We start from the raw sequence: 15,249 nt of genomic DNA on the forward strand, positions 1-15,249 counted from the left end.
CGCTGAGTAGATTGGAGGTGCTACGAGGAGCAGATGCGTGTCTGTCAGAAAAGCCTTTTATTTTTAAATGCCATATTCTGTAGATCTCTGAAGTGTTTGAAGACCATTTATCAATTTACTATAGTGCATAATCATATCTATTCTATCTATCTATATTGATAGATTAATTTATCTATCTCAGTATATCTAAATAGACAAGCAATGCTTATTTCTAGCTATGTATTATCTGCTTAAACTTGAAAACATATACAAGAAACTAAATAAAGCTTCTTTTGTAATTAACTAAACTAGTATCTAACAAGACTACAAATAAGATTTATAGGTGACTAACTACCAACTTCTATCTCCAACCATCCTGAACAGTTTGTAATAGTTAGCTCTCATAAGACTAGAACTTTACATCACGTTTTTAAATGAGTTGCATATGTACAGTACATTAAGCGAACATTGAACAAAATCTATCAATACACAGTATGTACAATACATCAAGCAAAAGTTGGAACAAAATAATCTTTTGGTTTTTTTTGAGACAGGGTTTCTCTGTGTAACCTTGACTATCCTGGACTCACTTTGTAGACCAGGCTGTCCTCGAACTCACAGTGATCCACCTGCTTCTGCCTCCCGAGTGCTGGGATTAAAGGCGTGCGCCATCACTGCCTGGCGAACAAAATAATCTTAAATTTCTATCGGTCTACAATGCCAATGTAAAATATTTGAGGCTAATAGAATTAAATAATCTACCTTTTATCCTATAGTTCTGTATCTTCCCCTTTTATCTTTCCTCCCTCCTTTCCCCTAACACTAGATAGGATAGAAAGATAAGAGAGAAAGGATAGAGGGGAGAAAGAAAGAAATCTCTAAATGTAACCTTTACTAACTTATAACCAACCCCCCCCCCAGACAATAACAAACATTGGTAACTGACCAAAAACACCCACCCCACCTACTGGGAATGGGGGCATTGTGGTCGCAACATTACTTTTTGCTTTCTGGGAGTAAAAATATCTTTTGGGTACCCTTAGAAAGAGATGTTGGCCAAGCGCTGGAAAAGCCAGCTGTATCTGTTTCTGTCCAATCTTTTGGGGATCTATCCTTTGGGCTAGCCCTTTTAAAGTTGATAGGCGAGCTGGGCATGGTGTTAATCCCAGCACTTAGGAGGCAGGGACAGGTGGATTTCTGAGTTTGAAGCCAGCCTGGTCTACAAAGAGAGTCCAGGACAGCCAGGCATAAACAGAGAAACCCTGTCTTGAAAAATAAAATAAATAAAGTTGATATGCATGCAAATTCTTGAGGAAACAGTAGCTGAGGCAGTCTTTGTGATTGAATCACCTGGGCAACCTGCTTTGTCTTCATTATTATCTGGGTTGTTTTTGTTTTTGTTTTGTCAGAAAATAAGCAAACTTTTAAAAGTAGTAGCATGGGTACATTTCTACATATATATGGAATATGCAAGGTGTACAAATTATCTAAAGATAAACGCCTGTCCTATTTTTGAGCAGGTTCAAGGCATCGACTTTATATGTTTATTTGAACTGTAATATCTTTGCTTTATGAAAGAATGGCCTGTCATAAGGACCAGGCAGCCCTTCAGATTCCCTTGCTATGTGAACATATTCATGTTTCAGGTAGTAGGAGGTCTCCCCGGCTTAGACCGAATCTTTATACCTTTTGCCGGTCACCATGCTTTTTCACTCCCTGTAGACACATAAGCATAACCACGTCCCCATCTCAAAACTATTGCAGGTTTCCAGTCCATTGTCAACAGATCCTTATTGGTTGTCCTCGTATCCCAGTTTTCTAAATATAACCTAATGTCTCTCAGCTGCTGTTATTCCTTTTTCACCAACGTTAAGAAAATTTAAAGTCAACAAAACATTATTTTATCTATCCCTGGGGGGGGGTCTTTACACTTCTTTTTTGCTTACTAAGCATCTCTTTTAAGGTACAATTAGCTCTTTCTACAACTGCTTGTCCTGTAGGATTGTGTGGTATACCAGTAATGTGCTTTATATTATAATATGGAAAATTTGTCTTCATCTTATTGGATACATATGCAGTAGCATTGTCAGTCTTAATGTATGCAGGTATTCCCACAATTGCCATTATTTCCAGTGTGTAATTACACAATCGGGCTTTTCAGAACTTAAAGCAGATGCCCACTGAAACCCTGAGTATGTGTCCATGGCATGAGGTACATACCTTTGTTTTCCAAATTCTGTAATATGAAACTCATCTCTCTGCCAGATTTCATTCCTTGTGGTACCCCTAGGATGACTTCTGGCAGGCAATGGAGTTTGGCTATACAAAGAACATGTAGGACTGAAGGAGAGATAAACCTGTTTTTTACGATCCCAAGTGTGGGATTGGAATGTTCTTGTGAGAGAACTGGTGAGGTTAATCCACTAGAAGACCAACCACCTTGTGCTTGATTGTTGCCAGCTGAAAAGATCCTGTGAACAGACTCTGGGAGGAGATATATAAATGAGCCAAGAACTGGAAGGTGGGGGTTTTGGAGACTTTGGATAGTTTTGGCTGTTCATCGCTCCACTTTGAGAAGCTCCTAGAGAGAACCGCTCGAGGGAAGGCTTCGGAGCTCCGGATCCTGCTGAGGTTCCAGGTTCTGGTTACTCCAGGTTCCAGCAGAAGAAATCCTGCTGATTACGCCAGGAGAATTGTTCCTCGGAACTGATATCCTTACGGTTTCGTTATTGTGTTTCTTAATCCTATTTTCCTATTGTTTTGGTTAATCGGGTTATAAGTGGCATACGCTCAGTTAATAAGTTGTTAATAATAAGATATATTGGATAAGAAAATTAAGCCTACATAGGACACTTTTTAGTCATGTCTTTGGTTTGTTGCCAAGTAATAGAGACTTCTTTTCTTCAAACCTTTACTGTTAACATGATGCTTTTCATGGAATTGAGGCTTCTTACACATTTCCTATTAGTAATTGGCCAATTTCCTCATTTCCTTGTGCCAATGGACCTGGTAAAGCTGTATGAGACTGAATATGAACAATACACAAGGCATAGTTTCTACTTCAGATGGCCTATTGCAATTCCATAAATAACAAAGTCAATTCTGAGTTATCAGGAATAAGTTCAGCAGTTTCTATATGCAAAACAACTCTTTCTGCATATTGAAAGTCAGTATTTATATTAAGAGATTCAGGAAAATCTAACAGCACCGTAAGGATTGCATACAATTCTGATTTTTTTTTTTTACTGAGGTATATGGACTTTTGATCACCTTAGTTAATTTATCTGACTTATAACCTGCCACTCTCATCCTGTTTACATCAGTATAGAAGGTTGGTGCCTCTGGAACTGGTGCTCTCTTTACAATAGGAGGAAGGATCCAATTAGTTCTTTTTATAAACTGTATGTACTTGCTTTTCGGGTATTTGTTATAAATTTCTCACAAGTAGTTACTACAAGCTCTTCGCCAGTCTTCATTGATTACCCATAATGCCATAATCTCAGCATTAGTAAGAGACACTGCAATTTCTGCCGGATCTGTTCCTGACAGTTGATGCAGTCTTAGTCTGCTTTTTATAATTAATTCAGAAATTTTTTCTATGTATGTCTTCAATTTTTTACTTTGTTTATGTGCTAAAAAAAAATCCATTCTATGATTTTATCTTTCCTTTGCATAATGAGCCCAGTAGGAGAATGAGTTGAAGGCAAAATAATCAAAATACAACCAAGCTTAGGATCAATTCTATCCACATACGCATCGTGTGGTCTTTGTTCTACCAGAATTAGCTCTTTTTCTGCTTCAGCCGTTAAGACTCCTTGGACTGTTTAAATATGAAAACCCTTTGTAATGTTTGAAACAAGTTACTTAACTTACAAGTAGCTAATCTAATTGTAGGCCTCAGCCAGTTAATATCACCCATTGATTTTTACACAGGGGAATTCCCATGGGCTGGTAGACTCTTCTATATGGTGAGCCTCCAACTGCTCCTGTATCAGTTGTTAAAGTGCCTGCAATTTTTCTTTTGTTCTGGGCCACTGCTCTTGCCACACAGGTCTGTTTGATATCCATTTTAGGGACAAGGCTGTTGGTATGTCAGCAGTGGCTCTTTTTATAAACTTGGAAACTCAATACCTGTGAAGTTCTGTGTTTAGGCAATGGGCAGAGCTTGAGATTGTTCTTGATTACACATATCGATACCTTCCCCAGAAGCATCTACCATTTCACCCCTAATTTCATCATTGTCTCTACGAGTGCAGAAATATTAATTTGAGTACCCTATTGTCATAAAAGATCCCTTTCCCATAAATTTATGGGTATGTCAGCCACATAGGGTCTCAGCTTCCCTGTTTGCCCTTCTGGTCCCACACACTTAATCTACCAGACACTTTGTCCTATTTGAGATAATTTTTTACCAATTCCTATAAATTGTGTGTTAACCTTCTGAAATGGCCAATCTGGATTCCAATACTTTTGAGAAAGGATCATGACATCTGCTCTTGTATCCACCAAACCTTCTATTTCTTTTTTTTTCTTTTCTTTCTTTTTTCTTTTTTTTCTTTTTTATTTTTTTGAGACAGGGTTTCTCTGTGTAGCCTTGGCTATCCTGGAACTCTCTTTGTAGACCAGGCTAGCCTTGAACTCACAGAGATCCACCTGCCTCTGCCTCCCAAGTGCTGGGATTAAAGGCGTGCACCACCACTGCCTGGCTCAAGTCTTCTATTTCAACATCATTTATTTGTACCATTAATTTAGGTCTCTGATCATTAACCATTGTTTGCCAGAACACACATCTTCCAGTTCTCCCAAACGCACCTGTTCATTCTACTGGAGCGGCTTTGCCCTTGAGGTAAGGAAGCAATAACAGCTGAGCAACTCTATCCCCTACATTAATTTGCATCTCCTTCTTTACATATGCCATGATTTTCATTTCTTCCTCACAATCACCATTTATAATACCAGGATGCATAATAAAGCCTTGAAAAGTCAATCTACTTCCCAAGATTATTCCTACTGTCCCTGAAGGAAAAGGACCATAAACACCAGTGATTATTTTAATTCAACCTGTGGGGATAGTGTAGGATTTATCTGAGGCCAGATCCAAAGCTGGGCTGCCTTCAGTAGCATGCATTAAATCATCGCTACCTAGTCTTCATGTTCCTGCAAGTTTGTTACCTTCTGGCTGATCAAAGAAAGCTAGTATTGTTTGCTGCAGGGCCTCAAGCTAACAGGCCCCTCCACTAGTTTCCCAATGGCAAGAGATTACCTCATATGTCTCTCTTGTATTGACAACCCTTAGACCAATGTTTTCCCTTCCCACAGTGGCTACAATGTCCTGGAAGTCTTGGCACATCATCACCATCATGGCCAGAAGCTCCTTGTACTCTCCTATGAGTACCATTTATTCCAGCGTTAGTGCACCTGTTATTTTTGAGGTCTGGAAACCTTACAGTTTCTTTGCAAATGGCCCAATTTACCACAATTAAAGCACTGGGTGTTTTGATATCTGAGACCTCTAGCTATAGCTTGGCCTATGATACTGTTTTGATGCTCCAGAGAGCTAATATCAACTCTCTCATCCGCTCATCTAGTGGGGCTCCTCTAGACCTTTTAATGGTCTAATTGCTCTCTGACATTCAGTATTTGCATTCTCATACACCATGGTCAGTGTCAATGCCTGTCTGGTCTCAGGATCTGGCATGGCTCTACCTACAGCTGAACCCAATCTCTGTAAGAATTCTGTGAAGGCTTCTCCAGGGCCTTGAAATACCTTAGTAAACGAAGTGGTTGTCTTACCAGGTTCCTCAGCCACGTTCCAAGCTCTTAAAGATGCAACACGACACTGTTCAATTACTACATCTTCAGATCGGGTTTGTTCTCTTAAATCAGCATAACGCCCTCCACCAGGCAATTTATCTTTAACAACATTTAGTCCCCTTGCTATATTTGGTTGTTCTGTTCTCCTGGCTTCATTTCTCCACCATGATAGCCACTGTAACTGTTGAGCAGCTTCTAACACAGCTGACCCCAATACCTTCCAACCTTGGGGAATAAGTCTATGCTGCGTAGCCCAGTTCCTTAACATTTGTTTAACAAAAGATTGAATGCATATAATATCATCTTTAAAATGATTTAAATCTAGCATATTTCCTGGACACCATGCCATCTCATCATAAGCCTCACCACCACCATCATTAGCAGGGAGATGTCGTACAAGGACTGGGAAAGCTGACGGTGTCTGTGTAGCCCTAGAGAGTTCCTCTATCGGAGCACTTGTCTCCAAAGCTCTTCTGGCCTGTCTGCTTTCCCTTTCCTCTAGAATATTTTTTTTTCTTCTTGTTGTTTTGGAGACAGGGTTTCACTGTGTATCCTTAACTGTCCTGGACTTGCTTTGTAGATGAGGCTGGACTTGAACTCACAGCAATCCACCTGCCTCTGCCTCCCAAGTGCTGGGATTAAAGGCGTGCGCCACCACCACCACTCGGCTTCCTCTAGAATCTTTTGCAGCCTCTTCAGCCTCCCGGTTTTCTCCGCCCCCTTCCCCACACTGGTGATCTGAACACCTGGCACATGGAGCAGGGCGGGGCGGCTATTGTGGGAAACACTGGCTCTCAGTTACCAGGTGTTTTCCCTTTACCAACGGCACTTTTTGCTTTCCAGATGCTTGAACCTCTACCCACAAATTCTCTAGCTGTACAGCCAACTCTGCAATCCTTCCCAGAATCATAGAATTTACTGACTCTTCCAGCTCTCATCTCTTACGGGTCTTTCTTCCAATTTTTTTTTTTTTTGAGATAGGGTCTCTCTGTGTAGCCTTAGCTGTCCTGGACTCCCTTTGTAGACCAGGGTGGCTTTGAACTCACAGTGATCCACCTGCCTCTGCCTCCCGAGTGCTGGGATTAAAGGCGTGCTCCACCACCGCCCGGCTCTTCCAATCTTTTAAAAAAAAAATGTAATACAGTAAAAAGACAAAGAGAAAACAGAAAATTCCTTCTGGGTATAAAGCAAGAAAGAACTTTGCAACATCAGCTGTGATTTTGCCAACACCTTGAAACAGCATCTCTGCATCCTCAAAACCTGTGTCTTCCTCCACAACATTGGAAGTTAAGTTACCCATTATGCCCAAAGCACACTGGGTGCCACCTATAGGCTTCGACCTTTTCCAAACCTCCTTTATTTGAGGTTCTTTAATGCTTATACCTCCCTTCCAGCCCTCCAACCCTAGAAAGGAGAGAGAAGATGCTAATGGGAACAGGAGAAGTAGACCTTTTTGCTTTCAGTTCCTGGGAGTAATTCCCCTGGTGTAGTCGGCAGGATTTCAGCAGACCAGCAATCCAACCACAGTTGCTGCTGGAACCTGGAACAGCAGCCAGAACCCAGAACCCTGAAGCATTCTCTGGAGCGGTTCTCTCTAGGAGCGTCTTGAAGTGGAGCCAAACAATACCAAAACCCAAAAGGCCCCGCCTCCTGTTTTGGGCTTATATATATATATCCTCTCAGAGTCTGTACTAAGATGGTTTTCAGCTGGCAAAAACTAAGCCCCCGCATGAGGTGGTTTGTCCTCTAGTGGATAAACATCACCTGATCTCTCACAAGTCTGTTCCCCATCCCACACTTGGGATCAAAACAAAAACATGTGTACATCCACTACACCTGACCAACCACCAGTTCTAAAAATACAAAAGCTCAGGGCAGGCGGGCAGTTTCATAGGTGGGACCACAAATATCTCAGCATTGTGGGGAAGTCTTAACCCACCAGGACCCCACTTTAACCCCCCCACCCTACCCCCACTGGCCCGTTTCCCGCCCCCTTCCCCTCACAGACACCTCCTGAGAGACAGCGGTGGGCAGTCTCTGCCATCTTTAATGGCCAGTGCGGTAGTCAGAAGATACACAAGTAGATGGGACGTGGCAGGGGGGTTGGTCCAGGGTGGTCACAGCTTGGGGCCAGAGTGTGTGGAGAGGCAAGTCCTGGGTTAGCAAAAGCTGTCTTTGGCAGGAGGCCCCATAGCCAGCCCTGCCACCCAGGGACTCCACTCCTCAGCTTGCTGCTACTTGCCAGCATTTCAAGTGTGTAATGTCATTGCTTGATTCTCAATGCATGGGGGTGGGGCGGCCTACATCACCAGTGGACCTTAGCTGCCCCTGCATTATGGAAAGGTCAGGTGGAGCTGGGGAGGAGACAGGAGGCCATCCCTGCTAGGCCTGGCCCTTAACCTGTGCTCTACAGGGTACATGGGGGAAGTCCTCCACCTCAGGTGGGCACACCCAGGTAGGTCAGCACTGTTGCTATGACTACGGGAGAGGCCTGTGTAGACCTGTGTAGAGTTTTCCAGACTTAATGCTTTATGTGGGAGGAGGGTGACTGAGAACAAGAAGGGGACAGAATGGGGCTAGGGACTGTCACTTTCCTCGAAGATTTCTAATACTCATGAGGCGATGTTCCCTGCCCAGTGAATGAAAGCCACATTGAAGAAGACATGGGATCCTTGTGATAGACGGCCCCTCCACACACACACAAAGTGGGATCAGAGGGGAGACAGTCAACTCCGACTTGTGGTCAGCCATTCTGGGTGGCTTTGAGCCTCAACGGCCCCACCCACCATGCTGATGTGACAAATGTTGGGCCTTTGGACATAGAGAGTGAAGAGCAGGTGTCTGAACCAACACAGGACACAGGGGTAGGCAGTGCCCTGGGTGTCGTAGACATGCTCCAGTTGCAGTGGTCAACTGGAACAAAGCGGCGAGGTGGCATTAGTGGCTTAGGAGGCGGCCAGGACCCCGCAGGCACTGAGGCAGGGGTGGGAAGGGTCCTCAGGCCTTGGGGTGGCTGGCCCGAGCAGCCCTCCCTGGGCAGTGGGCAGGGGCAGGTGGGCCCGGCTCAGGGGCCGACGGGGATGGAGTCGTTGGTGGTGGCTGTTTGAAAGCAGCTGCTGTGGGCATCACGGGTGAGGCTGTAGGTGCAGTAGGCCACAGCAGAGCCCAGGGTCAACCCCGACATGTAGGACACAGTCATGGTGTTTCCTGTGGGCAAGAGTCAAGACTAGCCACGGGAGTTGAGGCCACGCTGCTAGACAATCTCTGTGGCCATGGCTTCTCAGTGACAACTGCCCCTGCTCAAGAGCCTGTGAAACCCTGTGTAAGTAAACATACCTCCCCTGGAAACTCACTGTCCCATTTTAGGGCCTTTTAGGAGTGATCTCACTGGAGTCTCTCGGGCTTTGCCTACTTGTTTGCCCCTCTCTTTGCCTCCCTCCCTCCCTCCTTCCCTCTTTCCTTCCTCCCATCCTCCTTTTCTTTCCAGCCTTAGGAACAAAATGTTCCTAAGCCTTTCACTAGCTAAGCCAATTATCTACCACTGACCCATACCTTTAGCCCCTCCCAGAAGGTAGGGGGGGATCCTATGCAGGTGTTCTACCACTGAGCCACACCCCAGCCCCTCACTGGGGGATTCTAGGCAGGTGCTCTACCACTGAGCCACACCCCAGCCCCTCACTGGGGGATTCTAGGCAGGGGCTCTACCACTGAGGCACACCCCAGCCCCTCACTGGGGGATTCTAGGCAGGGGCTCTACCACTGAGCCACACTCCAGCCCCTCATGGGGATTCTAGGCAGGGGCTTTACCACTGAGCCACACCCCAGCCCCTCACTGGAGGATCCTAGGCAGGGGCTCTACCACTGAGCCACACCCCAGCCCCTCACTGGGGGATTCTAGGCAGGTGCTCTACCCCTGAGCCACACCCCAGCTCCTCACTGGGGGATTCTAGGCAGGTGCTCTACCACTGAGCCACACCCCCAGCCCCTCACTGGGGGATTCTAGGCAGGGGCTCTACCACTGAGCCACACCCCCAGCCCCTCACTGGGGGATTCTAGGCAGGGGCTCTGCCACTGAACCACACCCCAGCCCCTCACTGGGGGATTCTAGGCAGGGGCTCTACCACTGAGCCACAGCCCAGCCCCTCACTGGGGGATTCTAGGCAGGGGCTCTACCACTGAGCCACACCCCAGCCCCTCACTGGGGGATTCTAGGCAGGTGTTCTACCACTGAGCCACACCCCAGCCCCTCACTGGGGGATTCTAGGCAGGTGCTCTACCACTGAGCCACACCCCAGCCCCTCACTTGGGGGATTCTAGGCAGGGGCTCTACCACTGAGCCACACTTCAGGACTTCTGCACATATGGCTGGCTCCCTCTGCTCGGATGCAGCTTCCTGTACCTGTCTCTCTAACTTCTTCCTCCAGGACTTTGCTCAAAAGCCACCTCCTCAGTAAAGTAAGGTAAGATTGTTCTTTTTAGAGTATAGCCCTCTAACCCCTGCATCTGCCCTAAATTCTCAGACTAACAACTCCAAGGGTGTACCACCGTGAGACAGATCACATCTGTTATATCTCTGTTTATTGGCTGTCTCCACCTCAGGGCTGTAATCCTGCAAATGTGGGCAGCATTGTGTCCCCACTGCCAAGAGAATGACAGGCATACAGACTCCCCAACTGGCAGGAGAATAAGTGAAAAAGCGAATGAATGAATAAATGAATAAAATAAAGAAATGACTTAGAGATGTCCTTATATCTACAACTCCCTTGTCATTTAGCTTTTGAGACCAAATATGTTTTTTCACTCTCTGGCTGCCCTTGGCTGGCTTCTTGCTCAGTTTCTCAGGCCTCAGTCTCCTTGCCAGGGGGGCATTAGGCTGTCAAGAGGATGCCCTGGGTGTCCCTCAAGCTAGTGGGTCTTACCTGCCAGCTCCCGCTGCTTGGGGCTCACTTTCCCGGCTGCCAGGATCATGGGCACGCTGCCAAAGTAGCCATTGCTGATGCCCATTAGCAGTGAGAAGACGCAGGGCCAGGCAGGGTGTTGGAGGGCAGGCATGCCACTGGGATAGACGCACAGGATGAAGAGGGGAATGAAGACCACACGCAGGCAAGAGCAGGCAAGCAGGTGAGTGCCCCGCCAGTCCACGGGCAGGGCTGCTAGGATCTGCAGAGAGCAGGGAGTATAGGGTCACCCACCTATCCAGGAGCCCGCTTCTCCACCAGGTCCTCCAGCTACACCCTGTCCCCAGACACCCTTGGCTCCACCCAGCTTACCTTGCAAGGCCCACTACATCTGATACACTTTTCCTTTTCCTTTTTAGTACTGGTGATGGAAGGTAAGACCTGGAATATGCTAGACAAGCACTCTATTGGTGAGCCACGCCTCTGGTCCCTCATCCCCAGCCCCTCACTGGGGGATTCTAGGCAGGTGCTCTACCACTGAGCCACACCCCAGCTCCTCACTGGGGGATTCTAGGCAGGTGCTCTACCACTGAGCCACACCCCAGCCCCTCACTGGGGGATTCTAGGCAGGTGCTCTACCACTGAGCCACACCCCAGCCCCTCACTGGGGGATTCTAGGCAGGGGCTCTACCACTGAGCCACACCCCAGCCCCTCACTGGGGGACTCTAGGCAGGTGTTCTACCACTGAGCCACACCCCAGCCCCTCACTGGGGGACTCTAGGCAGGTGCTCTACCACTGAGCCACACCCCAGCCCCTCACTGGGGGACTCTAGGCAGGTGTTCTACCACTGAGCCACACCCCAGCCCCTCACTGGGGGACTCTAGGCAGGGGCTCTACCACTGAGCCACACCCCAGCCCCTCACTGGGGGACTCTAGGCAGGGGCTCTACCACTGAGCCACACCCCAGCCCCTCACTGGGGGACTCTAGGCAGGGGCTCTACCACTGAGCCACACCCCAACACCTCATTGAAGAATACTCGAGCACTCCTGGTAAGGGGCTCGTGGTGTGGGTTAGTGGTAGAATGCTTGCCTGACAAGAGCAAGGCTCTGGGTTACACCCCACTCCATACTCCATAAATCACAGTAATAGCAAAACTGACCACAAAGAGACATAGCTCCTCTGAGCTTCGGGGTGGCTAGGGTACCACCCACTCTAGTCCGGAACACCAAGCCCATTTACTCGTGGGACAGATATGCTGCCTAGCTGGAAGAAGCCTGTGCCTGTGTCATCCTCAGAGGGATCCACTAGTGACCGCGAGGCAGGAGAATTGGAGCTGATTCTAGCCTCTGAGGGGCAGCTGATGCCAGAGAGACCAGGCAGGGGCTACACTGGACAGGACAGTGTTAAGAGATGGTAACGCTCATGGCTTCCATTTTCCCCACCTGAGCTTTCCTGGGGTTTCCCAAAGCTACCCTGTGGCTCACCTTGCCTACAAAGTCTGACAGGTTGAACACAGCCATGACCAGGATGGGCAGCCACTCGCCCAGCACACAGTGGCGGATCTCGGACTCCAGGCCGGGAAACAGGCACAGTGTAATAAAGTAGGTTACCGCGATGGACAGCATGTCGGCCCAGATGACCCGCGCCACGACATACCGGTGCAATAGCAGGGCTGGGGGGGGGGGGGATCGAGATTGTTATTAGAGGGTGGCGTCCATGGGGCTCCAGCCTGGGCAACAGCCACTCATGCCACTGGACCCCACGGTGCTCCACACTTACCTCTGAAGGTGGGCCAGCTCCGCTTGACTCGCGGCCGAGGCACATCAAAACGCATGTAGGCCCCACTGTTGCTGTGGGTCACCTCATGGGCCGGGCTGTCCTTTGGGGACCTGCTGCCGGACAGGGCTGGAGTTTGATGCTCCTGGGTGGAAAAGGATGGATGATGGGTGTCATGGGTCGGGTACCCAGGGCAAATGGTGGAGTCACAGTCAGCCAGACATTCCATTAGCACCTACTGTGTGCACTTCTTATCGGGCGGGGGGAGGGGGGGGAGGGAGGGACAATGACGACGATGTTTACCTGCCCTACTTTCCTCCAGCCTGAAGTCACAGCAGCCTCCCCTGAGCCCCTAGGGTGGAGCGGGGATGGTGGTGGTATGCAGCACGTGACCACCAGAGGGCGCTCTAGCTTCCCACAACTGCGAATTGGCCTACCCAGGCTGCAACTACTTAAGGAGTTGGTGTTAAGAGGCCACCCTTGAAGCAGTGGCCTGCGCTGGGTCCTCACAGAGAGGCACTTCTGAGCTGTGAGGGAAGGGAGCTCATCACAGGACTCCCCTGCCTTCCATCTACCTGACTTCCTTGGACCCCACTTTCGAGGCTCTGGGGTTCTCCTCCCCGACTGGGCTCTGAGTATCTGCCACAAGCCCTGGGCTCTTCTCTCTGGCCATAGCTGGAAAGCCCTCAGAATGTCAGAGATGCTGAAGGGGAGCCTCAGGCTCCATATAGGGAATGCCACAGCTGGTGGAGGGTTGGCAGACTACCCGTGGTGCCGCGGAGGGCTGAGAGGACGGTCCACAGAACGGAAGGTCTCAGAATACGGAAGCATGCCCGCAGCCCGAGATCACGGGGCCAGGAGCAGGGCCAACGAGGAACTCTTCAGGCACCTGCGTGGGAGGAGGAGGAGGAGGGCAGGCTACCGCACTTACGAAGTGGATGTCTCCGGATGCGACATCGTGGTGCACTCGGTAGCCTGCTCGGATGGGGCGGCTGTCACGAGGCCGTGTGGTGTAGTAGAGCACAAAACGGCTGCGCCGCACCAGCAGGTGCAGCAGGAAGCACAGCAGCTCCAGGCCGGCCGAGACCAGGAAGAAGATGATGGTGCTGGCCCGCTCATCCGGGAGCAGCAGCTTCGTGAGGATGCGGCTCAGCGAGATCATCACCCCGGCAGTGCCTGGAGGGCGAGGGTCGGGTGAGACGGTGGCAACTGAGCATCCCCAGTGTCTCTATGACCCATGCCACCCCACCCGTGTGCCTCTATCGCCCTTGCTTCACCCGCACCCACTCTATCCCCATCCACCACTAGCCCTTCCTCACTGAGTCCTACCCACTCCTTCGTCTACTGCCTCAGCCCCAGTCCACCTGGTCCACCATCCTACAAGGCCCCACCCCCTCCATCCTGTCCAAGGTCCCAGCTTCTCCCTAGCCTTCCCTCAGCCACTTGCAGCTCCTCACCCCTAGCCTTGTCTCCCCATGCCCAGCCCAGCTAAGTCTGATCTTCTTGCTAGCCCCACCCAGCCTGCCTCAGTTCTCCTCTGCCCCGAGTACCCCCACCCGACTCTGTCACCTGCTCACACACCCGTGGACAGGTCTTGCTAGGTGTCCTGTCCCAAGGTTCCCCCCCACCCCACCCCACCCCCGCCACTACCACCCCCCCCACCACCCCGCCACCCACCCAACCCTGTAAAGAGGACACAAGGCCCTGCCTTCCTGGGCTTGGTAGAGGGAGGCCACAGACAGAGAGAGTACTCCGAGCAGGCAAGAGTCTTGAGTGCCTGTGGAATACTGAGAGGTCTGCCCCCCACCCCCCAAAGCAAAGGCCAGCTGGAGGAGGGTGTCACCCTCAAGGCAGGCAGGACTGCTGCAGATAGCATTAGGAGTTTTGTCTAAGCTCAACCCCACAGCCGTGGGGCAGTATGGGGCAGGACCATGATCTGGTGAGGATGGACAGGGTTCTGAGCAAGTCTGTGTTGAGGGGCTCTTGGCTACTGCATTGCGTTTTTTTTTTTAACTTATTTTTTTAAGAGTTATTTATTTATTATTATGTAAACAGTGCTCTGCTTGCATGTACACCTGCAGGCCAGAAGAGGGCGCCATATCACATTACAGATGGTTGTGAGCCACCATGTGGTTGCTGGGAATTGAACTCAGTACCTTTGAAAGGGCAGGTGGCGCTCTTAAACACTGAGCCATCTCTCCAGGCCCTGCATTGCAGTTTTAAATCAGTACACCAACACCATCCTGATGGGCCAGCCTCAGGGGCTCCACCACAAAATCTAACGGTTTGGGGTAGGAATGTGGCTCAGCTAGTAGAGTGTTTGTTAAACATGCACAAGGTTGCCCTGAGTAGTGGCGCACGCCTTTAATCCCAGCATTCCAGCACTCAGGAGGCAGAGGCAGGCAGATCGTTGTGAGTTCGAGGCTAGCCTGGTTTACAAAGCGAGTCCAGGATGGCCAAGATAACATAGAGAAACCCTGTCTCGAAAAACCAAAACCAAACAACCAAACAAAATACATGGACGATGTCCTAGGGTCCACTCCCAACATGGTGTAAAGAGAGGATGGTGCCACATGCCCGAGATCCCAACACTCAGGAGTTGGAAGCAGGAGGATCAGAAGTTCAAGGTTATCCTCAGCCCCATGTAGCCAGCCTGGGCTACATGAGACCCTGTCTCAGAACAACAACAACAACAACAAATAAAACCTGCTGGCTTGCAAAGCCACCCATGTGCTGGCCACCTTCCAGAAGTCAGCTCTGGGTGGTGGGGTCTGATGTT

The 15,249-nt window shown here is 49.2% G+C and overlaps 1 protein-coding gene across 2 annotated transcripts in view; it reads right to left on the reverse strand.

The window, feature by feature from the left end:
- Window positions 1-7,825: 7,825 nt before the first annotated feature.
- Window positions 7,826-15,249, reverse strand: part of SLC29A4 (solute carrier family 29 member 4) — a 29,276-nt gene continuing 21,852 nt past the window's right edge. For both annotated transcript variants that reach the window (XM_084763915.1, XM_084763914.1), the window contains exons 7-11: window positions 13,402-13,646; window positions 12,474-12,615; window positions 12,179-12,366; window positions 10,713-10,953; window positions 7,826-9,000 (exon numbers count right to left, since the gene is read on the reverse strand). In XM_084763915.1, coding sequence (XP_084620041.1) covers window positions 8,858-9,000; window positions 10,713-10,953; window positions 12,179-12,366; window positions 12,474-12,615; window positions 13,402-13,646 — 959 coding nt within the window. In that variant the 3' untranslated portion in view covers window positions 7,826-8,857. The remainder of the gene's footprint in view (window positions 9,001-10,712; window positions 10,954-12,178; window positions 12,367-12,473; window positions 12,616-13,401; window positions 13,647-15,249) is intronic.

This window comes from Acomys minous (assembly GCF_964271855.1).
Source record: "Acomys minous genome assembly, chromosome: 16".
Classification (NCBI taxonomy): Eukaryota; Metazoa; Chordata; class Mammalia; order Rodentia; family Muridae; genus Acomys; species Acomys minous.